The following is a 27,566-nucleotide window of genomic DNA, read 5'->3' as shown; positions in this document are numbered from 1 at the left end:
GGAGAACCCGTCTGATTGTAGAGTCTACAGGATGGAAAATGAATGATTGAGCCTTGGTTTTGAAAGGGGTTGTCCAGTTTTATAAAACTCCTTTTCATACCCAATTAGGAATGGAAGAAGGTTTGGGGGTGTTTTGAGATTTTATTTCAAGGAGCCATTCTAAGGCTTCCTACACGTCATTGGCCCAGGTGAAAGGGCTTTAACAAGTGGGAATTATCCTTATTAGGGTATGTTCATTGTGAATTTTGGTGTGAATCTGCAATATATTCAGTGCAGATTTTCTGCTTCGGGTAAATTCACAGGTAGCAGAATTGGTGCAGAGTTTCTGAAGTATTTTGACACTTGACCACACAGGTCTTGGGGAAGCCATTATCTCCCTCCCCATGTTCTCACACGTGCACAAACCATTTTAAAAAATGGAGGGTCGCAGTCCAGCAATTCCTCGCACTTGTACCATGGAACCTAAATGCAGAAAATATGAATTTTCCTGTTAAAATCTGGCTATTGATCAGAAAAATAACAAACCCAAACACCATGCCCATTTGTAGGGGATCCTTAAGTCATGTGAAAGCAAGGCCAATATAGTTGGTGTATAAGATAGGACTGCGCCACAAGGTTTCAAACCACTCCACTTCACTGGGGATCCAAAAGTACCCAATCCACGTATTAGTTGGAGAGCTGCAGGACATTAATAAGGGTTCCCTGGTATAGGGTACCCTCATACAGAAATATATAATAAATAGTATTAGAAAAAATGTATGTCACCGCGCTGCAAGGTACTTAGTATTATACAAAGAACACTTTTCCTTTAGTATTGCACATAAAGGCTAGTGATGGTATAAGAAAGACACTTACTGGGGAGGAGGGGGGTGTGTATGGAAACAGAAGCCCCCTCCTTGAAGTGTAGACTCCAATCACAGATGATGGTACACACCGGTGTACTGGATAAATCCAAAGTTTTTATTAATAGTTAATTCACCGATTGTGGATAACGTATTATACAGGTATACAGGCAACGCGTTTCGGTGTCCCAATGACACCTTTCTCAAGCCATATAATATATAAATTACATAAAACATGTACTCACATTTATAGTAGAATCAAAAATGAAAGTGCTTGTTGCATCTGTGGGTAGCACCATTTTGTGGGCGGGGTTTCACCTAATGATGCATGACATAGTGATGGAGGGGAGGGCCAGCGTTAAAATGGCTCAGAGGAAAGAGAAAGAAAATCCAAACTGAGTTTCTTTGGAAGGAATCTGAGCAGATAAGGGGCTCAGCGTTAGATGTATAATATGCAAGACGAAACGAGCAATGAATGGCTCGGAAATAAGTTATATGCAGGGATAAGGCACTGGGGGCGTGTCCCACAGTACGTAGCGGTCACATGGGGACCACGTACCGTATCGTAGTGAAGGGGGGGGGGGAAGAGGAAGGGAGCACCAAAGACGATTACGCAATTCTACAACTCAACGAAAATAACACCCAACAACCAAAGAAGACTCTCAAAAGGAGAAGGGGGAGAAGAGCCGGAAAAAACACCCACAAGAAGTCTGAAAAATATTCCCTCAATGAAGAAGTGACGGAGGGAGAAGAATTATCGAAAGGAATATTCAATATTTCAGATTATGTCCTCAAAAGGAAAGAACTCGATGCATTGGCAGAAGGCCTTTCATTTAGCCCACCAGTTGGTGCAAACCCATTTGATCTGTTTGTGGATCTTAACAAATTTATTAGAAAGGTCACAATATTAAGACCTTTTGAAATAAAAAAACATTCAGATATTAAATCTCCGCCCGCACACCATCCCCCCTCACATAATACTCTATTAGAACCCATTAACACAGGTCTGAAGTTAAACAGTAAATTTTACCCCCTAGAGAGCAAAAGTGGTTTCATAGAAACATTCTATCAAAAAATATTAAACGATCTCACTAAACTGGATGGGTATCAACAAACGAGCAAAGACAGAAAACAGAAAAGCGCTCTCCTAGGCCTAGCCTCCAACGAGCATATTGTGATAAAAAAAGCCGATAAAGGTGGAGCTACGGTGATAATGAACCTAGAGCAATACGAAGCTGAAGTCAACAAGATTTTAGGAGATCAGGAATACTATAAGAAACTTAAAGAGATCCGCTCAAAAGAATCGAGTTGGAACTAGCGGCCCTACTAAAAGAAGGTATTGAACATAACTGCCTTACAGTAGAAGAGATGCACTATATTCATATCAGACACCCAGATATCCCATACTTCTATATATTACCAAAAGTGCACAAGAATAAAAAGAATCCACCTGGGCGCCCCATAGTAGCCGGCACTAATTCCATCACATCAACTTTATCAGAATACATTGATTGCCTTCTCCAAAGAATAGTAATCACCCTCCCCGCCTACACCAAGGATACGGGGGATTTTCTGGAGGCCATAAAGAGAACAAAGTGGCAAGAGGGTCATATACTTTGTACCCTAGATGTCACAGCTCTATATACGAATATAGCGCATGAAAAAGGCATCAAAGCAGTAGAACATTTTTTATCAAAAGATGACCAAATGCCTATAAATCAAAAAGCATTCATACTCAGAGCTATTGAATTTATATTGAACAATAACTACTTCACATATAAAGATCAATTCTACCTACAACAGAAGGGGACCGCCATGGGTACGAAGTTTGCGCCAGTTTACGCTAACCTTTTCATGGGGGCTGAGCCCCTTATCTGCTCAGATTCCTTCCAAAGAAACTCAGCTTGGATTTTCTTTCTCTTTCCTCTGAGCCATTTTAACGCTGGCCCTCCCCTCCATCACTATGTCATGCATCATTAGCTGAAACCCCGCCCACAAAATGGCGCTACCCACAGATGCAACAAGCACTTTCATTTTTGATTCTACTATAAATGTGAGTACATGTTTTATGTAATTTATATATTATATGGCTTGAGAAAGGTGTCATTGGGACACCGAAACGCGTTGCCTGTATACCTGTATAATACGTTATCCACAATCGGTGGATTAACTATTAATAAAAACTTTGGATTTATCCAGTACACCGGTGTGTACCATCATCTGTGATTGGAGTCTACACTTCAAGGAGGGGGCTTCTGTTTCCATACACACCCCCCTCCTCCCCAGTAAGTGTCTTTCTTATACCATCACTAGCCTTTATGTGCAATACTAAAGGAAAAGTGTTCTTTGTATAATGCTAAGTACCTTGCAGCGCGGTGACATACATTTTTTCTAATACTATTTACAATATAGTTGGAGAGTTCTTCCAAGTAGTGTAAACCATGAATGATGGCAAGCAGGGATTTGAAAAAGGGGAGGTAATACAGAATGTATATTAAAACCTTTTCTTACAATAAACAAACGGTTCCAAAGGAATTTTATTTTTTTTTTAATTTACACTTGCCAATTTTTTGTCAGGTATTATGATTGGCTATATCCAGTCCATTTGTAATAAGCTTTTTTTTTTTTTTAAGCACTTTTCATCCCGGGAAGCTTGTGCAACCCTTTGGCAATGTAAAAGGCAGATACACGGGTTGGTCTGTCGGGTGGAACTTTCTGCAGGCCATGCTTAAATGGCATGGAGTAAACTACGGCATAACTTAGTCCTTGTTAGGCTGTATTCATATGGCGTTACAGCCTCTACCCCGAGTTTCCATCTAGAAGGAGCCCTAGACGGAACAACCGGCTGTCATTACTGCAGGTTTCCAGTAGTTTTTGGCATTTTAGCTGGACAAAACGGCGTAGTTGACTATTCTGTCTCGCACAAATGCTGAAAACTAATGGAAACCTGCTGAAATTGAGATCAAAACTTGTCGCTTTGGTCTCCAGTTTAGTAGTGTCAGTCTGTGGTTCCGTATGCAGACCTTTTTTCCTTTTTATTTTTTTTGGTGATCCAGAAAGAACCTCAAGGCGGTTGCTATAATGTCATATGAATGGAACCTAATTGAGCCAGGTCTTATTCCAACAAGCCTTCTGAGAGTTTGGAAGTTCCCTGGAATATTCCTTTTGCTAGTTTGCATTTTTCCATTTTTAGTAGGCACTTGGGTTGCTATGGTGGAAGAGCAAACCTTACACATGTCTGCTCGCTGGCAGATCTACTTCCTTCGTTATTCTTTAACTTAATTTGCAGCAATCGTACATTTTTCCAGTCTTTTGGATATTTGTAATACTTTCTTCAATGATTACTTGCTCAGAGTTCTTGAGACTCCTTTTATAGCTGGAACAGTGACATCGACTGCTTATTACAAAGGTATCTGCCTGTGACTAACTTTATTTGGGCTTACTTAGCATTTTTCGCCTCCTTTTTTTTTATTTTTAATCTTATTTCTAAAGTTCCAATTTTGCAGAAATATTTTGTTTTATTTTGTGGAAGAATCCACCCATCCCTAATCCCTTTACACAGAAAATCAGGTACAGTTATTCCACCATGCCAAACTGATGTTCTCTGTCCTACAAACTGAACTTCCATCGTCTAGGAATATTTTGGTTTTAAGTTTGATTTGATTACCCAATTGGTTTTCTGTGCATCTATTGGATATACGGTACAAAAAAAAAAAAAAAAAAAAGTTTTTGCATTGGAACATATGGGCAGTAAAATGTAAAGAAATCTTCTGGAACATGAAAGTAATTCAGTTTGTTTGTATCTGAGGAAATAAAGATAAATTGGTCGTTTTATACATCATGCCAAGTTGCTCGATTTTTGAATTTACTGCTCGGTTTTCTTATCTTTTGAGAAAGAGAAAACTAGTTTGCAGAAAACAAAAGGCAAAACCTATTGAATTTCTCTTACCAATTGTCCTAATTGGGAAGTAAGTCAGAAAATTCTTGAAAGGTACATCTAGCATGCTGAAGACTACCGAAAGGAAACCGGCCACTGAGTATCTTGCCGGTACGTTGTCTGGGGAGGTGCTGTGCCTTCATTTGCCATGTGTATAGTCTTGTTTTCAAGTCCCTTTTGTGTGATTCTGACATGCGCTGACCTTCTTAATAAGATGATAATACATATATATTAAAGGTCGGTCGGGTTATGGCCTCTAACACACCCTTGACACTAAGACTGCACTCAATAAGCGGTCTAGCCAGTAGTGGTAACCTAGACTTCGTAGGCTGCTTTGTCACATCTCTTGTGGTCTTGTCTCTGACTACTACAAACCTGAAGGTTCCCCGTGTACGTTTTAGACTTTAGTCATCCGAATTCACTGATAATGGCGGAGCTGGACATCGCTGACGTGTATGGAGGGGGTTCAACTTTTCCCAAAAGATTGGCTGTTTAAGTTCAACACCCATTTACTTTTGACCCCTGGGTGATAAGCTGTCGCCAGAGCTCCCTCCCTAAGCACACGGGCATTTGACTGAGCTGAACGTTCATGTTTATGGAGCATCCAGGGGAAGCTGCTGTTGAATGTGACTGAAGAGCTTTAGAAATAAAAAAATGTGTGAATAAATCTCACTAATTTGGACTTCTTGGAGTGCCATGGATTTATTTGGTTTATTAGCTGTATGCGACTTTGGATCATAGTTTATCGCTAGCGCCCTAATCTCTAGTAACAGCACTGCTATTTTTTTGTTTTTTCTTCACGGTTTGGGATATTGCAAAACTTGTGTTTGCTAGTGGTTTTTTTTTTTTTTTTGTCTATTTTTAAATTTTTTTAAAATTAGGGCTGTCCCCTATGAGCGTGTCGGCAGTGGTATAGCAGAATACGCAATCTCCCATAGGCAGCCATGTTGCCACCCACAAGAAATGCGGAAATTTTTGCACAAGAAAAAAATGTTTAAAAAATCACAACGTGTCCCGCAAAAAACAAGCCCTTATATGGCCATGTCAATGGAAAAATGAAAAAGTTATGGCTCTTGAGACGCAACTGCAAAATTGGTTGAAATTCAATGATTAGACCATTTAAAAAAAAACTGCCCTGGTGGGCACGACAGGGTGGTAGGAAACCTGCCACTCAAGGGGCTAAACAGTACAGTATTTCTCTGCATCGGATGATAAGACTCACCTGGGTTTTAGAGGAGGAAAATAGGAAAAAATGTTTTGAACACACTCAGGGACTTTCCTTTGTCTTCCACAGCAGGAGCAGCAGAGCTCTGTAACAGCGGCGCTCGTGGTACGGTGGAAGGAAGGGAGTAGGCTGATTGGTGGAGGCGGGGGAGCAACAGCAGCAGTTCCCTCTAGTGCTCACCACCAATCAGCAGTACCTATGGGCGGCAGTGCAGAGGAGAAATAACTGCTCTCCTCCCCCTGCTATGGAGCAGACCCAGCCAGACGTGCGAGCGCTCCAGCCAGCTTGAATTTTTGCACACTTGCTTTATAAGATGTGCTAACTTCCCCTCCCCCATCCCTTGGGGGGAAAAAAGTGTGTCTTTTATAGAGCGAAAAATGATACTTTTATACGATTTTGTGAATAGCCTGTGTAGTAATTGCCTATATATTATGCCCACCAAAAATACGAACCTATAAAATACTGAAAAACTAGGACAGTGGCGCGGTTTTATAGTTTTGGCTGACCATTTTAACAAGGATCACATTTCTGTTTACTGAACAAATACGTAGATGGTGAGACGGCAGCAATGGATGGCAGAATACAAGCGTGCAGTAACGGGAGGGTCCTTACTCCAACTTCAATTCTCAGTATATAATGCTGGGGACAACTTCTTTTCAAATATACTTTTATTATGCCCAAAACTGCATACAGAGAAGCAGCAACATTGTCAGCCTGTAACAACAATGGTCAAGCATGAGCTGAGCACAGACCAAGCCATTGTTACAGATCGAAACATTGCTCTGTTGGCTACAATAGAAGGATTATTTGGAAAAGAATGCAGTTGCCATCACTGTTTTTGGACTTTGAAATGGGTCCCCTTTTTATGATAAAAACTAACAGATCAGTAGTAATAGATTTCATGAATATATCAGTAACAAACTGTCAAACTCATGATGTCCCGGCACCCAAGGTCTTGCAGGTCTTTTTTTAGAATGCCGTTATTTACTCAATAATGCCATTACTGATTGGTAGCCATCAATACAGCCATTACTGATTGGTAGCCATCAATACAGCCATTACTGATTGGTAGCCATCAATACAGCCATTACTGATTGGTAGCCATCAATACAGCCATTACTGATTGGTAGCCATCAATACAGCCATTACTGATTGGTAGCCATCAATACGGCCATTACTGATTGGTAGCCATCAATACGGCCATTGCTAATCAATAGCTACTGCTTCTATTTAGTAAATACCTTTTGACCGAGGCTCATTGCTGTCGTGACAGATGCCCAGGACATCATGAACGGGAAGTTTGAAGCTGACTCCTATGGGAAGTTGTAATTTGCATATACAATGCAGGACTTCTAAAAAAAAAAGTTCCATAGGTTGACATATGTACAAAATTGTTTATTACTGGGCTGTTTAAATTTTTCACATAGAGGGGAACCTAATAGCCCAGTTTAAATTCTGCTAGGGTGCTCTACCACTGAGGTGTGTATATACCAGATCTCAGTCCTGTCTCAACCTGCATTTAGTGTCAAGTACCAGCTTCTTAATATGTATTTGGTTCAATGCAGATATTCATACACATTAGGAGAATTTCCCTTATGCCCATGACGGCACCAAGAGAGACTGCCTTGGACACTTGGTCACCTCCTAGATCTCTTTTAAAGACTGGACCGCCCTTCACTTCTATCGTTCCTGTTTCCTGTCTCATGGGAGGTGGTCTCTCCTGGACGCGGTCAGGGGCTTATGTAAAACTGATGACTGCTAAGTCATCTTGTTTACCAATTAATGCCCCTTATGACGCTGTTTAGACGTAGTGGTGCATGTTGCCTATAGGCTCTTCCATATTTGAAAAAAACAAAACAAGTTTCATCTGTATATTTTTGGGTGTCGCATTGTGTGTGTCCCAGATACCTCTGTATGGAGTAAAAAAGTATACTAGTCCATATAGTTGAAAAAGTGTATGCTGAAACCTAAAAGTCCTATGACGTCCACTCAAGGGACACTCTTTTGGTTTCCATTAGCTAAATTGGATCCTACTGCAAACCTTAGCAGCCAGTCTTTCACAATTCCAAACTGGCATTAAAATGAGGGCAAGGTGGCTTGCCAGCAGGAGATTAACTATAGAGGGTGCAGAGATAGCCATTGGTTTTGCACCCAGAATCCCGAGGGGGCCCAATCTCTCCTCTGCCACTGGTATTCTAAATGGCACATGGTAGGTGGGGGGACCCTAATACGGAGTTTGTGCTGGTGTCCAGGATCAGTAACTTGAACTTCTGCTTGGCACTACCCAAACCATATCTACATTACAAGAACCAGAAATAAGAAGCAGCTTCCATATTGCGATCTGTACCATATGTTAATCCACTGATGCAGATTGACCTACCTCTTCCCTGACATTGCTGTTTTCAGTTAGCCATTCTAGTAGCCTCCTACTTTTGTAAATGTCTTTGTGACAAGTAATCAGCCAGACAGGTTATTATCGGAAATCTTGCTGTAACTATGAAGGAGATGACAATTAAATTATTCAGTATTTTTTATTCTAGTGCTTCCATATCAGTTTCCCGTTAGTATTTGTGTAATGACGGCAAGCTTTATATATGCCAGACTCTGAATTACCCAGTTTACGTTGAGCAATCAAAGCCAAGATTAGGCGTTCTCTCTGTACGTATTCTTTCCTCTTCTCCCCACCCACATTAGTGAATTATATCATTTCTAGAAACACTATTCTATGTAATGTAAGAGAAGTGATAGGAATCAGTTGGTATGCACTTAATTAAGTGCAGTGTAGATTGAATATTGGATGTTGCTCTACTATTTCAGGCCCCAATTAAGGAGGAAACGGGCCTCCCCAATGGAATTCCAAATTACGATTTTTCTTGGCCAGATGGATCTGACGTATCGGGGTGTATTTACTTGCCGACGAGGTCCTTTTTTCCTTTTTCATCTATTTTATAGATAAAATGTCTTCCACTTTCTGATCACAGAAGGAATCCTATTTTCTTCAAGGCTTATGTTTCCTAGAAAGAAATCTTCCTTTGGAAATTGGTAGAACTATTCCCCGTAGACTGCAGCCACAAATGATGCGTTGCTTATGGGCCTTAATCACAGCCCATAGACATGCGGCACTGTTTTTTTGAGAAGCAAAAAGAAAAAACAAACCCAGGTGTAAGTCTTTTAGTCCTGGACAAGCTGTAGCCAAAAACCTAACCCGTGCCAGTGGAGAGAAATCTGCTATCTCTTGCTAAGCAGCAAAAGTTTGCTTCTCGCTTAACATAGGCGTTCTTGAGTAAGGATTTCAACATGGTTAACTTTTTGGAAAACTTGCTTTAAAGTTAAAGTGGCTGCTGTCTTCCATTCCTAAATATTGTTAGAAATGTATAGACAGAGGCTGGATTGTCAACTCCTGTTCAATACTGGCCTTTTAAATGGCTCAAAACGAATTAGTCTGGAAATGGTTGTGCATGCCATCACTGGTAAGAAACGTCAGTCGACGGAATCGAGGACTTGTTGAGAAGCAGGACAAATTGAAGACTGGAAGTGTTTGGTCTGTGTCACTGACGTGGATGACGTGTGACCCTCGTGAATACTATGTCCTGGGGGCACACAGTAACTACCCGTACTGTCATCTGTCCCGGCCGTTACATGCAATCTCAAGAAATCTCATCACTCATTGTTTTATATGCGTCATAGTAATCGTATAAAAGAATTATGCTTGGCTTGAAGGTTAATGAGGGTGTTTTTGCTTGAGTAAGGAAGTTGCATGTTATTTGTGTTCACTTTTTTTTAAACCATTTTTGTGGGGTTTATTTTTTTTTTTTTTTTTTAATAAACTTTTCTCTATTGCTTGATCATGAAATTCCAAGTAAAGCAGAGAAAAGGCTCTTCATGTACAGACTATTCAGTCTTTCGAGAATATGAATATTGGTCTGCTCACATTTTTAATGGGATGTGTTGATACACAATACTAACCGAGCATTAGTCGAATACACTGGACAGCTGCCGACTCTACAGATTGGCGAGTCCAATGTAAAAGTTGTAACAGAAGCCGATCTTTACACATCTGAGGAAGAGTCTAGTCCGGACTAGAGATGCGTTAGGAAGTGTTGAACGAATAATGAACAAAAATCTGTATCATGGGTGACTTCTCTGTTGTCCACGTCGGAATCCGCTTCAATTCGCTACAGCATTTGCATTGATCAGGAAGTAACTAATTGTCTGGCATAACTAAAGGCCCATTTAGACACAACGATTATCGCTCAAAACTCGCTCAAAAGCCGTCTTTTGAGTGATAATCGTTGTGTGTAACTGCACTGACATCATGCAGTTTTCATTATGCCATCGCTCATCGTTGTCTTTCAGCGTGCTGAAAGACAACGATGAGCCTTATCAGGGATTCACCGCGGGATACAGCTGATACTATTGTTTCAACTGTATCTCTCTCTCTGATAACCGGCTGGGTATGAAGAACAGAGCGGTCCAGCTCTGTTCTTCATACCCGGCACGGAGCGCTCGGCTGCATAACAGCCGGGCACTCTATGCAGAAAACCTCTGGATGCAGTAGACAAGCGGGGACACCCCTCTTGTCTTCTGCATCCTTTGCACGGAGCGCCAGTCTGTTATACAACCGAGCGCTCCATGCAGAAAACGGCTGGATGCAGAAGGCAAGCGGTGTTGCCCCCGCTTGTCTTCTGCATCCTCTGCTCCGAGCGCTCGCCTGTATAACAGCCAGGCGCTCGGCGCATGGAACAGCTGTATGCAGACAGCAAGCAGGGACACACTCCGCTTGTCTTCTGCATTCTCCGCTCCGAGCGCTTGGCTATATACCAGCCGGGCGCTCGGCACAGGAAACAGCTGGATGCAGAAGACAAGCGGGGGCACCACGCTTGTCTTCTGCATCCTCCGCCGGCAGCGCAAGGTGATCGCTCATCTTGAGCGATGATCTTGCGCTGTAAATAACGATTATCGCTCAAGTCGCTTGAGCGACCTCTTTTGAGTGATAATCGTTGTGTCTAAATGGGCCTTAAGGTGAGGCTAGGGAAATTGCTAGTTTTTAAGGTAATGTTACAGACTACTGCCTGAATAATCACTTGAAGCAGCGACTTTCAGTGATAGTTGTCCCATGTACCAAGTGAGAAATTGCTCAGTAGTCACTTCGTTTGCGCTCAAAGTAAACGGTTCAGTCTGTGAATGACTGCCTGTTCGCTGTGACTGTAGGTGGGAAGCCAGAAGAAATCTCCGCTGCGCTCTGCCTTCATTCACTGAGCAACTATTACTCCCGTTTGAAAGCATAGGAGCAATAGTCATTGGGATGGCTGTCTGGCACTTATGCGGCCCACAGTTGTCTCTTGTAATGATACCTTAATTGACTGTGAGTCAAGATAAGATGCAGGAAGACTGATATTTCCATTGTTTGGCTGGCAGATGAATTTTACCATGTCTAATCCATAATGGGGAAAATGGGAATAAGCTGCGATTGGAGGTCGAACAAAGAATCAGACATGGTAAAATCCATCTGCCATCAGGGGACTGTTAGGCCTCCATACAAATTACATTGTTGGTCGACATCACTGACTTGGATCAAAGTTGAATGATCTTGCCAAAGTAGTATGGCAAGTTCTTTAGACTTCAAGTAGGCAATCAATGTCCAAGGAATTGAAAGACCACTATATTTAGAAATCATATTATTGTTTTAAAAGTGGTAGATATCCAAGTCCTATGAAAGAAATCTAATCGATAGCTACAAACCTTCTATTTGGTTCTCTTGACCCAGTCTATTAAGGTACCATTAAATGGGACAACTGTAGGGCATGACAGCTGTCCCAGCAACTATCGCATCCATAGTTGGCCGGGCTGAGTGTGTACGTTTTATGGGAAGATCGAAGAACTTATTTGTCAGCTTTTAGTTTTTCCTTTTTTTCTTTTTTTTTTTTTCTAATGGAGATGTGATCTCGTAACATCCAGGGATAGGCTCATATTGTATTAACTGATCTTAATCGAACTATAGACCTTAGATAATTGTTGGCTGCAGTACTTGTCATCCATTTGTTGACTCGAAGTCAACTAACTGCTTTCTTGACCAAAACTTTTTTTTTTCTTCACCTTTTTATTAAAGCACACCCCGAGGAGTGGATATGTTTTGTCAGTGCATTGCTCTACAAGCTTATGATGCTGTTGGTGAAGGGTACAGTTAGACCATCGGCCCGCCATATGTTTTCGGAGAATATTATGTGGTTAGTTTTGCATGTGCGTTTCTTTATTTTTAATGATCAAGAAGACATGGCTTGTAGACATTTCTCCTCTTTCCAGTCATAGCATTGCCTCCTAATAGGTTTTGGCTCTGCGCTCCTTGAGATCTTTACGATGTGCAACAATGCATGTTATCTCGGGTCCCATTCATGTCTTGTTTTTTTCCTCTTCTGGTATTTTAGTGACACAAAACAGAAACCGAACAAGGTAGCAGTTTTGATGATGAGATTACAGCTAGCCCGGCTGGCTGTCTCCTGACTCTAAACTACACCTCTCTCTGCACATGGCCACCCTTATCCCATTGTTTAGATGTTGCTCAACCTGGCGAGGTTTAGGTTACGGGATCAATTGCTCTGTGTAACCCTGGTTTAAAAACCAAACTTTTGTCTGGGAAACGTGAGCCCAGTGCCTGTGCCCCCAGAGACAAATCATTTGGAAATGAGACAGTTGTCATTGTGATACAGTGGATTTTCTTTTGTGAATTAACAGAGAGAGTACAGTCTAATTGACCAAGAAAATACATTGCAATTACCACTTCCGTACCGCCTTAACTTTTTTTTTTTTTCTTCCTTCATCTTTAATTGGAAACTCTTGTATAACTCCTGGATTTCAATTAGAGTTTAAGCGAAGAAAACCTGATTTATTTTTCTTATTAACTTTAATGTCTTAACTATTAACTGCATTATTAACCCCTCCTTAGTCCAGATCTCAACCTTTTTTGTCTTTTTATAGGCCACGATTATTTAGCTTTGCAATTGGGATCTATCAAGGTTATCAAAGCTAGTATTTACGGAACGGCTTATAAAGTGGCATGGAGCCTGGGCCTTTAAAGATCTGTGAATGTTTTCATGGTCCTTCCGGAATACATATATCATCTATATACTTCTACCAATAGAATATGTTCTTGAATATGCAAAAAGTGTAAATGTTTATGCAGACTTATGGGTATTTGTCCTTTTTTAACTAGTCATTCTTTAGTGATTTTTGTACATATGTTAAGGAGCTATTAAAGTAAGGGTATAGCTTAGCAATATATAATCCCTCTTTGATCGAATCGATGGTGGTCTCACCTCCTGGTACACCGATGGATGGGGGAAATTTGAAAGGGGACGTAGCATTTAGTCAGCGCTTATAGACCTTTCATTCTCTGGATCAGTGATGGTCCTACAGCATTTACTTGATAAATATATCAGGGGTGAACACCAATATCTCCCATCATCTACTTATACCCAGGACTGTGACTGTAACCAAGGGGCATCCCCTACATTTACAGGAAAGAGGGTTTCTACACCAACATGGAAGGGGGTTCTTTACTGTAAGAGCAGTGAGACTATGGAACTCTCTGCCTGAGGATGTGGTGATTGTGAATTTGATAAGCGTTTAAGAGGGGCCTGGATGTTTTTTATGAGTGCAATAATATTACATGTTATAGTCACTAATTACTTCAGAAAGGTCGGTGATTCAGAATGTTGTTCTGATTTCCAGATTAGAGCTGGGAAGGATTTTTCTACATAAAATGAAGAAAATTGGCTTCTACCTCGTGTGTTTGTTTTACTTTTCTTTTCTCAGGCTCATCATAATAGGATAATAAGTCTATCCAGTTCAGCTTTCTTTTGTGTTTTCAACCTTGCGCACTATGGGGAAAATTTACTAAGTTTGCATTTGCAATGTTGGGCTTAGTATGATTTTCCCTGGCGAATAGCTCTTCATGCATCCCAGCACCCCCATGCATCTTCGCAGAAATGTACACCAGTCCAACCTGGCATACATTTATGGTGTAATTTTACATCGCCACCTGACATAAATTATGCATTAATCTGTCGGTCCTTGGTAATCATAAGCAACTAGTCGGCACAATGTGTCATTGTAGACATTCCTTACTTTTTCTTTTTTTTTTCCATTTACTTTCCTTTAGGCCTCTTCTACATGGGCGACACTGCATCGCCGCGAGAAAATCGCAGCAGTATTGCATCACTGGTCCGTGCTATCACTGTGACTTCTCGTGGCAACACTGCGATTTTTGTAGCGCTACCAAGTCCCATGTCTATGTAGCACCATATGCAAGGATTTTGGGGGGTGGAGGGGAGGGGGGGGGGTGGACGGGGAGACATGAAATATAAGCCCTACCGTGAACATAAGCCTTAACTGCAAAAAGATGTTTTTAAAAAAGTATACTTCACCTAGAAGCGCTGTCCGGTGCTCCAGCACTGGTCGTAGTGTTCTTTTTCTGGCCGGGGATTAAATAATCCCCGCCTCCATGAAGTGCTGGCTGTGATTGGCTGACACTTAGCCAATCAGAGCCATCGCTTAATGAATGGCTCTGATTGGTTCATTGAGTGCTGGCTGTGATGTGCTAAGTGTCAGCCAATCAGAGATAGTGCTTTCAGGAGGCAGAGATTTTTCAATCCCAGGCCAGGAGATATGAAGACTTGAAGGAGAATAGTACCAGGGAGAAGATGCAGCCGGGCTTACAGCGCTTCTAAGGTGATGTATACTGTTTGTTTTTGTTTTGTTTTTTTTGTTTTTTTTTTCTCCTGCAGTTAGGGCCTAGATAAGGGCTCATGTCCACGGGCAAAAGAAGAATTAAAATCCGCAGCAGATTTTGACTCTTCTCCTGCCCGCGGATCCGCACCCCATAGGGATGCATTGACCACCCGCGGGGTAGATAAATACCCGCGGATGGTCAATAAAAGTGATTTTAAAAAAAATGGAGCATGAAAAAATCTGGACCATGCTCCATTTTCGTGCGGGTCTCCCGCGGGCTTCTATGGAAGCCGTCCGGATCCGCGGGAGACCTAAAATAGGAATTTAAAAGAATTTACTCATCCGGAGCGGACCAGGAAGGTCTTCTCTTCCTCACGGCCGGATCTTTCTTGCTTCGGCTCGGCGGATGTGCCCAGCGCATGCGCGCGGCACGTCGGCGACGTGCTGCCGCCGTGACGAGTTCATCCGCCGGCCGAAAAAAAAGATCCGGCCGTGAGGAAGAGAAGGCTTTCCCCGCCCGCTCCGGATGAGTAAATTCTTTTAAATTACTATTTTCAGCGCTCATGTCCGCGGGGCAGGAGGGACCCGCTGCAGATTCTCCATGTAGAATCCGTAGCGGGCCTGATTTTCCCCGTGGACATGAGGCCTTAGGGCTTTGACAGTAGGATTTCCTACTGTCAAAGTTGCATTGCACCACAAGAAAATCACGTTTTCATGCGATGCAACAGAGAGGAAGGCTCCATAGGGAAACATGGGCTACAAAACGTCACGAGTCGTGGGCATATCTTGGGATTCGAAGTTTTTGTTTCGGGTTGTTGCATGCTACAAAACATTGCATGTGTGAGTTAACCCATAGGGAAGCATGGGCTTCACATACATGGGATTTGTAGCATTGTCGCAACATGACAAAATCGTCTGTGTGAAGGAGGCCTTATTTATATATAGGGGCTTAACTATACGGGATGCAGTTGCTCCTGGGCCCAGGACCCTTCGTTGTGATCTGAATTGCTAATGTGACGTTTTCCTCCCCATAATGAACAATTCAGCGGTGTTACAGCTTTATCCCAAATGAAGGGCTTGACTGGTTACAAAGTCATAATTTTAAAATTTGTGCCAAATGACTGAAAACAATAAAACAAAGGGCCTTTAGCCTTCCTCAGCCCCGGTGATCCAATGCTGCCTTGTGATTTCTCCAGTCACTTTTGACAGAAGTCAGGTCACCGCTGCAGCCAATCAGAGGCTTAGTATCCCTGCCTGCTCTTTTGGCATCAACAAGGGGTGCAGGAGTTCTGAGCGGTGATGCTGACGCCTCTGATTGGCAGGCAGCTGTCACTTAACTTCCGCTCTCAACAAGGAGGATAGAAATATGCGGGGCTGCAGCTTTTTATCACTGGGGATGCAACCGGGTAATTATACTGTGTTTCATTGTTTTTAGTAATTTGGCACCATTTTTAACATTATGATTTTTGTAACCAACTATCCCCTTAACTGTACAGGAGTATTCCCATCTTATGAGCTGATGGTATGTTGGTAGCATATGCCTACGTTTTTATGGTTGGTAGGCCAGAGCGTTTCACTCTTTGGCTCTACTTCTTCAGCTCCTAGTTCTAAATGCCCTACACAAGTTGTAACCCCCTGGGGAGGGAGGAGAAGGGAGCTGAGGGGTCTCGCACGTGTATAGTGTGCGCTGTTGGCGGGGACTATCCTCAGCAGCGCTTAACTTGTGAATATCCAGCTTGAGCAACACATCATGTAAGTGCTGTTTTTATATCTTAAGACGATTTATTTAACCCATTATATGACAGTCCAGTTGAACCATGAAATGAATTTGCTAAGAGAGGAATTCGCCATTATCCAAGTATGAGTGATTTGCTGTGCTTGGACTGGATGGATCGTCGCGGAAGATGTTGAAAATGGCCAACCTCCAAGCACTTCTAAACCAGAGCTCATTGTTGTCGAAAGTGCACTACAACATGCCCACACCAATTCTACATCTATTCTTCAGTGCGGCGGGGGTGCAGGATCAGAGGTCTGGTGAGCTCGGTGGCCACAGACCCTTTGAGGTGATCTTGTGCTTGAAGAAAGAATGCATTTGCTATGGTCACCAAGGACCATCTAACGGTTAGGGTGAGGTCACACACAACAGCATTGCTAATGAGTTTTGGCTACAGAATGTGAGCTGAAATTCTGCAGCAATGCACAGTACAATGTAAGGAAACAGGATTTTAACCCTTTCCAATCCACTGTCTGACTTCTGAAGACATTATGATTTAAGGCTGTACAGCTCCGATGTTGGAAGACGTCCGTCGGGGTTCTCTTACTGTATATTGCCAGCATCTCTGCTGTCGGAGCATATACAGTATGTCACCTCATGCAGTACTGGCTTTAGCCAGCAGATAGCGCTGTTGTATAATGGCAGAAAAAGAGTAAGCCCCCTAGGAAAACCAGGATACAAATTGGATTGGAAAGGGTTAAACCCTATTCACATATCAAAAGTCCGCAGCAGAAGATGTCATGCTGCAGATTATCAAATCCACAGCATGCTCTATTAGTTGTGGAAATGCTGCGGATTTTCACCTTGGAATTTGTTTGTTGCAATGCAATGACTGAATTCTGCATGAATTTTGGCACGGATTGACTCCTGTGTGTGATCATAGCCTTCATAAATGAGACCCATTTTCTCCGGAAATACAAACTACATGTCAGCAGCTGCTGCTCCCTGACAAACTATACACCCCTGGTGGGGAAACCAGACATGACTCCTCCAGTGGTGGATTACGTTTAAGTAGGCCGTTGGCCCTTCCAAATCCTAAATGGCACAATGCACCGCATACAGCCGGTACTGCACGAGTTATTGGCAAATTATATGGTATTTGGCTGCACCAGAACCAAGCTCCGTACTCTAGTACATAAATACAGCACCAGTGCCAAGCTCAGTTCAGTGACATAACCACACCTACTGCATAGAAATGATACCAGAAATAAGCCCACTGCATAAATAAGGTAGAAGAACTGAACGTATTGTATTTATGTAGTAAGCTTGGTTCTCTTACTGTTTCTATGCAGTAACCAATTCAGGCTTACTACATAGGTTTATGTTCGTTACTATATCTATGATTGCTTCTTTATGCATTAATTCACCTCAGTGTCCCCTTATTTAATAGTGCCCTCTTCATACATTGTTAATGTGCCTGAGTGCCCCTTTTATACATTAATAATGCCCTCTTTAAAAAAAAACCAAAAAAAAAAAACCCGACCTTCTACTTCCCTAACTTTTGATGCCCCGACCAGTTTTCTTTTGGTCGATGTAGTAACTTCATTGTATCGCATGCACCAGGATTCTAACCCCTACGTAGTTCCGGCATCTACAGCCTACAGAACACTACTGGCCTATGGCTTTCTACTCTACCACACTCTCCAGGTATGTCAGCACCTTGTGAATGCCAATAAACTTGGCAGGGCCTGTTTGGCGGTGGCTTACTGCAACATAGCCTTGGCTGCCTTTCTTCCATGTCAGATAACCGTGCTGCCCACAGAGGAGATGCTCCGCTTGCAGGACTCTTCTAAGACCTCTTGCTAAATCTTAAAAGTTGATGTGCTTTTTGGGAATCCAATGCGCCGCCCCCCCTTCTCCCCGAGAGCCTGGGGCAGCTGCCCCAACTATCCCTATTGGAATCACCGTTAAACGCTAAGGCTCCAGATACGGACTGCGGTTCTACATAAATTCCGGTTACTCTTCGAATGAAACGCCTTGTTTTGAGTTGTCGTGAAGCACAACCATGTGTAAGAACTTGTCAGATGTTTCCTGCTCTTCCATCGTCTAATAAATGATTTTCGGGTCACATGCTCCTAGTTAAAGCTGCAGGGGGGTGTTAGGACTTAGTTCTGTTATTAGATTTTACTCATGCTACAAATCAGACATCTTGAATACATGATGATGGTGAAAAATGCCGGTCATAAAAAGTCAGATCTCTCTCCATCTTCTAAATGTCCACTTCAATTTCTAGTGAAAGATGAAAGGGGTCTCTGCAGGATGGGGTCTGGCCTGACTTTAAAGGTACCTGCTGGAAACGTTTGCTGCTCTCATTCTTTTTACTTTTCACTGTGTTCCTGAACAACATGTTGTTGTGGTTTTCATTCTGGAAAATGCCTTTTTTTAGGTAATTCAGCATTCTGTGCTTCTATAGAGGAGCGGGCCCGGTCATCCAGCGCTTCACAGCATGATCAGACCCTTGGCCTGTAGATGGGGCATCCACCCTTCAGGATGGATTAGATGGGAGCTTTAACCTCCTGAAAACTAGTTTACTGGATTGAAGTGATTGATGGTGGTTTCCTTTGAAATTTTGAGAATTGCATGGTTTTCTTGGGCAGCTGAGATACAGTGCGCTGTTTTCCTAAAAAGTTGAGATCTGTGGTGCTCTTTTTCTTTGAATGCCGAGGTCTTAGATAGTTTTTCGGAAAAGCTGGCATCTACGGTACTGTTTTACCAGAAAGCTGAGACCTGCGGTGCTGTTCTTCAAGGAATGATGTGATCTGTGGTGCTCTTTGCCTAAACATCTATGATCTGTAGTGTGGTCTAATTAGGAAGCTGAGATATCTTGTGTTGTCTTTCCAGAAAGCCGAGACTTGTGCTGATATATAGGTGTTTCTTCCTTTGGAAAGTGGAGCTGGTGCTGCTGTTTTCTTGTAAAGCTCTAATCTAGGGTACCCGCCGCTGAGCTCCCGGTTGAGGTTTCTTGGTAAACGCGGGGCATTTGCACGAGCCGTCGTTCTGTAGTGCGGAGCTTTGGCATGGCTATAGAAAGCAAAAAATGGGTCATCCTTAGATTCTCTTTACCAAAATGGTTGTGCTGCAGCCTTGAGCCAAAGGTGGGGCAGCATGGTGGCTCAGTGGTTAGTACAGTTGCCTTGCAGTCCTGGGTTCAAACCCAGTCAAGGGCAACGTCGCCACAGAGTTTGTATGTTCTCCTCAGGCTTGGGCGCACTTTTGAAAGACACTCAGATTACTCCCATAATTCTCAAAAAGCAATAGAGGAGTATAGATTGTAAGCCCCAATGTAAGAGCGCTGCAGAATATGTATGCACTAAATAAAAATGAGCCAAAGACTGGACTTTTCTATGGTTTGGGCAGCAATTTTGAAAATTTAGGGGACCCTTTAGGATTGGCACAAAAATATTTAGTCAATATGCAAAGAAAAAAGCAGCGACTTGTAATCAGTGTCATCTGTATGTGTACCATGAATCCGTGGTCGTACTTTTCTTTTTCCCACTGTCTGTTTTTGTGCACCCATTGACTTGAATAGGCGACTGTTGCCTGAAAAATAGAGCGGAGCAAGACCACGTTGCGTTCTGTTTTTTTAAATTTTTTTATTTATTTATTTTGTTTGTTTTTTCCCTTTTGGAAGCACTAATTCTGATTAGCCCTTGCGAATAAAACTGGGTAGCATGTGCACACAGACAAGAATAATTCCTGTCTGAGTAAGGTCTATAGTGGATCAAATTGGGTTGTGGTTTTCTTGAATCTGATCACTTTCTACAAGCAGCTTCTTCATGTTAGTTTTTGGAAATTTCCCTCTGTATCTATATACTTTTGACTATTTTTTGTTTTTTGGGAGATACTATTGAAAACTCCTTACTGCAAGGCTTATTTGCCGTGCTCTGCTGCCATCTTGTGGTCAGACTTGTTTCATGTTCTACAGAAACTTGCTCTTAATAGTCATGGTGGTTTTTTGTGTGTGTGTGTGTGTGTGTGTGTGTGTGTGCGTGTGTGTGTGTTTAGATGTGTCTTCTGCAATATGATTGGTTGCTGGGATACTTGGCCTGTGTATTGTGAACTCCACAAATCTGGTATCTGTCAATAAGTGCATGAGAATGGCCACAATCACAACAGTTGGCCACAGAGGTTTACCTTCACTACAAATAAACTGTATCCATGCATGACCAAGTGCAGATGAATGTTCTGCCCTTCAAAGGGGACCAGTAATATGCTAGAAGCACCATAAACTAAGTTATCATGCATATAGGACAGGGAATGTGGAGTTCGGGATGTAATTTTTTTTTTTTTTTTTTTTTTTTAAATATTTATCTGGCGCCCCATGGTCACCCCTGAAAGTCATCACTTGGTCTGTGAGCATGATGAGTGTTTTCTTCAGTGCATACATACTCCCATAGAGAACAGTGGGAGTGCGTGCACACTGACTGAAGGAAGAGTCACCTCACAGGCCATTTGAGGACTTGTAAGGGTCACAGTGCAGGAATGGGAAACTGGGCACCCCTGCACTCCATGTTCCCTGCCCTATGAGCACCATAACGTAGTTCATGGTGCTTACTGCTTCTTTAGGGCCTCAGGTGGCAAGACCGTTCATCTAATCTAAGGTGACTGGATGTCCTGATTAAGGCAGGACAGTCCTGCTTTGGGACCCTTTGTCCCACTTTCCCCAGAGTCCCAAGTAGGACAGCCTTTTGTCCTGCTTTCAGGATGCAGCGTCACCATTATAGTGATTACCATCCGGGGTGCCGTGCTCCCCAGCTAGTAATCACTCTGCGCCGCTACCGGATGCACACACTGATGGCATTTCTGCTGTCAGCGCTCCGCGGCTTCCGGTTCCTAGCGGCCTGGTTAGGTGCAGCGCCACAGATTGGGTGATGCCACTAAGGGCCGCTTGGGTAGCGCTGAAAGTGGGAAGCTTTCAGAGGAGGTGAGGAGTGCTGCATAGTATGAAATCAGCTGTGGGCATGTGGCTGGTTTCCAGTCAAAATCCACACCAATGGTACAGATTTTTGGCTTTTTTTTTTTTTGGATGCAGAAGTGTGTGTGTGTGTGTGTGTGTGTGTGTGTGTGTGTATGTGTATGTGTATATATAATATGTGTGTAATTTTTTTTTTTCTTGAATAAAGAGTACATACATAGGCGTGTGTGAACTTGTGGCGCCCTCCTCTGGCTGTTTTTTATATCTTTTATAATTTATGCTTCCTTTTTCCCCCTCAGATCAACAACATTGGAAAGCTGAAGGACTTTCTCCTGGAGCACAGGAAGGACTACATTAATGCCTGCAGGTGAGTGTGGAGAACGACCTGCTGTTACATGTATGTGTCTGTGCATGCACAGGAACCTGTATGTGTACATGGTATGGAATGAGAGGCTCCTTGTTTCCATTGGCCCACTATGCCGTTCCTTTTAAAGGTGCCTAATTCGCTTTCTCCGGAATGCATTGTGTTTCATGCATCACATTAAAGGGGTTTTCTCCCTTTTTACACTATTGATGGCCTATCCTGAGGACAGGTCATCAATGGCAGATAGAAGGGGATCTGCCGCTTGAGGTCCCCACCGATCTTTCGGTCTGCTGTCAGTGCAGAATTATTAATGGTCAGAGCTGGAAGTGTATTAAGCGACTTCACTCTCATTCAAATCAATGGTAGAAAAGCCATCTATTACACTTCTGCCCTGATCCCCGATGCAGATGTCCGACCCCGCTGCACTGACAGCAGGCTGGAGGATCCAATGATTGGTGTGGACCCCAAACGGCACATCCTTACTGATCTATCCTGAAAATAGGGTATCAATAGTCTAAAAAAAAAAAAGTGAGAAAACCCCTTCAAGGCCTACTTGCCTATCTGTTTTTCGTCTACATTAAGCCCCCAATGTACGCGCTAAACATGTCCATAATCTTCCATTGCCAAACAGTGGCTAAAAGGGGGTTTGTGTTACGGCAAAAAAATCCTACGTGTAATGAATGCGATAACAGCCAATGGGTGGTGAATGCTACTGTATGGCGTATGTCACTGCCCTCTGTTCAACGTACAAGTCCTGAGGTCTAGTACATCCGGTAACATCCCTGTAGTGGGGGCAGGAAAGGAGGACGTGAAGCAGAAAATTGGGCTGCCCTGCTGGTTGTGGCTGCCCGGGACTCAATTGTATGGCATGGAGGCTGGGCACAGGACATGCAAGAAAGGTGGTCGCTACTGTTGGGCATGTAAATACCTCCACCCTCACACTTCCCTATACAGAACAGGGGCTCCCATCTCTCCCCCAGTAAGTGAGGAGTACTCTTTTGCAACACTGGTGCTGGTCCCTCCCCAGTCACTAAATATTCAAAGCCGTTGAGGTCCCAGGGCATCAGAATTCAGAGGGGAACTTTGCTTACCTCTGCTTGGGTAAGATATTTCTATTTCTGTACAGTGAGCTATGTGTTATAAAAAAAAGAAACATTCAATAACTTTTTTTTAATTTTTTTTATAACCTTCCACCATGCCTCCAATTCACAGTGTAAGGCGATCAACAAGTCATGTGTGCCCCAAAGTGGTAACAATGGAAAATACAGCTCGTCCTGCAAAAAAAAGTACTCCGCTTCATGGATGGAGAAGTAGAAATGTTCTGGGACTCTATTTTTGAAAGTAATTGCTGCATTTAAAGTATTTTTTATTAAGGAAAAGTAGAAAAACCTTTAAAAAAAAAACTGCAGGTCATTACGATACCAAAATTAAAGGTATTTTCCGGGACTACACTATTGATCCTCAGGACAGTTAATAGTTGATTGGCAGGGCCCTTGCTCTGGATGTCTGGCAACCAGCTGATTGTAGTGGCAGCAGTTACTGGGGTGCATGCTGCCGTCATTTCAGTCCATATCAGGCACAGCACACACTATAGTGGCTGTGCATGGTATTGCAGCTCATTCCCATTCACTCGCTGCTTTTTCAGGCCATGTAGGTGAACTTGACATCGCATGCCTGAGAAGAGGCAGAGGCTCCCACCCAAAATCTTTGGCCTCTTAAGTCAGCTGATCGTCGGGGCTCTCAAGCAGCAGACTTTGCCGATCAACTGTTGTTGACCTCTCATGGGGAACAGTTCATCAATGCTGACAGCACCAGTGAGAGACAGTCTCCCATCCAGACAGGAAATAGGAACCTCTCAGGTTTCTTTAAAGACTGTAAACGCCATTCACCTCCTTCGTTCCTGTTTCCTGTCCATAGGAGCGGTTGGAGAATGCTAAGGCAGCTGCTGCTTGCTCTTTCAAGGATTCCTCCACAGCTCTAGGGTGCATTCAGACGAACGTATATGGGCTGGGTTTTCACGCCGGCCGATATACATCGTCTTTCTCTGCAGGGGGAGGAGGCTGGAAGAGCCAGGAGCAGTGCTCTGAGCTCCCGCCCCCTCTCTGCCTCCTCTCCGCCCCTCTGCACTATTTGCAATGAGAGGAGGCGGGACAGGGCAGGGCTAATTCTCACCATTTAGCCCCGCCCCCGTCCCACCTCCTTTCATTGCAAATAGTGCAGAGGGGCGGAGAGGAGGCAGAGGGGGCGGGAGCTCAGTTCCTGCTCCTGGCTCTTCCATCCTCCTCCTCCCCCCCCCCCCCTTCCCCCTGCAGATGAGGACACCATATATCGGCTCAGCGTGAAAACAGAGCCGATATACGGTTGTCTGAGTCCACCCTTAAGGGTACTTTTACATGTAGCAGAAATTCCGCGTATTTTTAGCACATCCTCCTTATTTCCACATAAAATAAAACGTACCACTGATATGGATCCACAGCGGACTTCACCCCTCTATTGAAAGGGTGAAATTAGCTGCGGATCTGCACTGATGATACAGATTTTTAAGTGGTTTTCGATGTAGATTTCGCCACTGGTTTGACAGATGATCTTCAATGGAAAGACCAATATACAAAGCCTTTATTTTTTTATCTCCTCTCCGCACATCTTCAGTAAGGTATCTATATAGTAAAGAATACCTTTGGGAATCTGACGTTAGACTGTTCTGATGATTGATAAGAACAAGATGACAAATGGATAGTTTCCCATTGGAGGTAACTTTAAGGCCTCATGTCCACGGGGAAAATCAGGCCCGCTCCGGATTCTCCATGGAGAATCTGCAGCGGGTCCCTCCTGCCCCGCGGACATGAGCGCTTAAAATCGGAATTTAAAAGAATTAACTCACCCGCAGCGGGCAGGCACATCCGCCGAGCCGAAGCAAGAAAGATCCGGCCGTGAGGAAGAGAAGACCTTCCCGGCCCGCTGCGGGTGAGTTAATTCTTTTAAATTCCGATTTTGTTCTCCCACGGATCCGGACGGCTTCCATAGGCTTCAATAGAAGCCCGCGGGAGCCGTCCCCGCGGGAGACCCGCACGAAAATGGAGCATGGTCCAGATTTTTTCATGCTCCATTTTTTTTAAAATCCCTTTTATTGACGATCCGCGGGTATTTATCTACCCGCGGGTGGTCAATGCATCCCTATGGGGTGCGGATCCGCGTGCGGGAGAAGAGTTAAAATCCGCTGTGGATTTTAATTCTTCTTTTGCCCGTGGACATGAGGCCTTAGACTTGTCCTAAGGCTTCATCCTAGATGCAATATATCAGTGTAATATTGGGTAAATGGTGTGTTCCCTCCTGGGAGTCCTACTTCCAATATGCCGCATGTGTGTGCCATAGCCATCAGTATATCATTATTTCAGGCTGTTGGACCTCCTCAGTTATTAATCTAGTTTAAACTCACTGGTGCTGTCATTGGCGTAAGGGAAACAAGATTACTTACCAGTAATCAGTTTTCCAGGAGTCCATGACAACACCACTAATCCCCCCCCCCCCCCCCTCATTCCACACCAGTATTTGAATTAAGTTTTAATAAATTTATTGAAATTTATTTTTAGGTATAAATGTAATAAAATGGGAATAGGCCTCCATGAGCCTGTGGATCTGGCTACAGAACTAAGGAGCTGAAGGGTGCTCTCGCCTTTTAAAATGTTTAGATGGGAGGCGATCTCTCACTGATGCTATCATGGGCTCATGGAAAACTGATTACTGCTAAGGAATCTGGATTTGAAAAATAATAGTTGTTTTTATTAGAGATGAGCGAGCATACTCGCTCAGGGCAATTACTCGATCAAGCATTTTCCTTAGCGAGTACCTGCCCGCTCGGAAGAAAAGGTTCGGCTGCCGGCGCGGGTGAGAGTTGCGGCAGTGAGCGGGGGGGGGGGGCAGAGAGTCGGCAGCAGAACCTTTTCTTCCGAGCGGGCAGGTACTCGCTAAGGAAAATGCTCGATCAAGTAATTGCCCTTAGCGAGTATGCTCGCTCATCACTATTTTTTATAGATTATATTTACCTTAACATGGAACCATCAAAAACCAGGTTACGAATAGCTATTCTGATGGAAAATGTAATGTTTGTTTTTTTTATAGCTTTTGAATAGCAGAAAGGGGTAAAAAAAAATCACGGTGGCATTAAGGGCTACTTCAGACAGATGTATTTGCATGCACATTACATAGAGAAGAGAACCCATTAATTTCAATGCGTTTGTTCTCCTCTTTTGCGCGCACTGAAAAAAATAAATAGAACCTACTCTATTTTTGTGCATCTGCGCACCAAGGGTCCCCAAAGAAGTCTATTAAGGGTGCACAAATGCACAATTCCATTAAACAAAAGAACACCTCTGGACCTCATTAGGCTAAACAGCCTTTTAAACCACAGCAGAGGGGTTTCCCGTGCCCATGTGAACATGCCCTGTGTGCACAAAAAGTACAGTAAAATGCGCTGCTGCGTGCAAAAGCGCCTCGTTCGTGGTGCAAATGCATTGCACCGAAGCGTGTACAATTGTGTATACGTTCATCTGAAGTTCTAAGGGCACATTCACACGTAGCGGAAATGTTGAATTTCAAACAACTCATGTTCTCTTCTCTATACCGAAAACCAATTGATCATTGCACATACCCCAGATGGGACAGTTTCCATCCTAAGTACATCAAAAAGGCCATGGTCTACAGCCAGGCCATCAGATACAACCGGATCTGCTCCAGCCCAACAGACGGAGAGGAACATTTATACCATCTTAAAAGGACATTTATAAATCGGAGCTACCATCCCACATCAATTGATGACCAAATCATCAGAGCCACCAGGATACCCAGAAGTCAACTACTCCAATACAAGGAGAAGGAAGGAAACGATCGTGTGCCTCCTAGTAGTGACCTACAATCCACAGCTAGAGTTACTAAGGAAATCCGCTAAGAATCTCCACCATACCCTACCGAAAGATGCCCACTGAAAGTCATATTCCCAGACCCTCCCCTTCTATGTTACAGGCAACCTCCAAATTTGAGGAACTTTATAATCGGGAGTGCATTGACCGTCTGACACACCAAAAGGAACTTATCCCCGTAATGTAAGGAGCTGCAAGACAAGCTGACATGTACTGACCATGGACTGGATACAAATCCCCAACACACAGCAGGACTATAAGATCCCGGGGACATTCACATGTTCCTCGTCCAATGTTGTATATCTGATTCTGTGCAGCAGATATTCTGTTGGGGGGCTTTATGTTGGAGAAACTGGACAAAAACTGGGAGCGAGGATGAGGGCTCATTGCCACTCAATTAGAGAGGGAAAGATGGAATTACCTGTGGCAAAACATTTTTGTGGTCACAGACACAACATAGAGCAGATGAGTTATCATACTGAAGGGCAACTTCAAGTCACAGCATCACTGAAGAATCTGGGAGCATAAATCTATCGCCATTTTTGATACCCCCAAGAATGGAATGAACCTTGGAGCAGGGTTCTTGTAACAGTGGAGAATATGAAAGATCTGAAGAAAGTCAAGAGGGGTGCCCTTAAGGAAAGCACCCATGGGTATGTGGAGACACCTGGGGCGGGGGGTCAGGGGATGGCATAATTTCCCCCCAGTGAGAGCACGCAGAAGAGGTACTATTCCCAATCATTGTTTTACAGACTTGGTAAAAAGTCATTTATTGAAAGGAATACTGCCATCCAGTAGGTGGCGCTGCAGAGGTATTATTTCATCTTCCTTATGTGCAGGCCTGCGGGAGAGGTAACCCACAGGTC

At 43.3% G+C, this 27,566-nt stretch overlaps 1 protein-coding gene across 1 annotated transcript in view; it reads left to right on the top strand.

The window, feature by feature from the left end:
• Nucleotides 1–27,566, top strand: part of STX18 (syntaxin 18) — a 144,601-nt gene that overhangs the window by 38,667 nt on the left and 78,368 nt on the right. Inside the window, exon 2 of the mRNA XM_066573291.1 lies at nucleotides 21,720–21,787. Coding sequence (XP_066429388.1) covers nucleotides 21,720–21,787 — 68 coding nt within the window. The remainder of the gene's footprint in view (nucleotides 1–21,719; nucleotides 21,788–27,566) is intronic.

This window comes from Eleutherodactylus coqui, chromosome 7 (assembly GCF_035609145.1).
Source record: "Eleutherodactylus coqui strain aEleCoq1 chromosome 7, aEleCoq1.hap1, whole genome shotgun sequence".
Classification (NCBI taxonomy): domain Eukaryota; kingdom Metazoa; phylum Chordata; class Amphibia; order Anura; family Eleutherodactylidae; genus Eleutherodactylus; species Eleutherodactylus coqui.
This window is presented reverse-complemented; position numbering and strand designations above follow the sequence as displayed.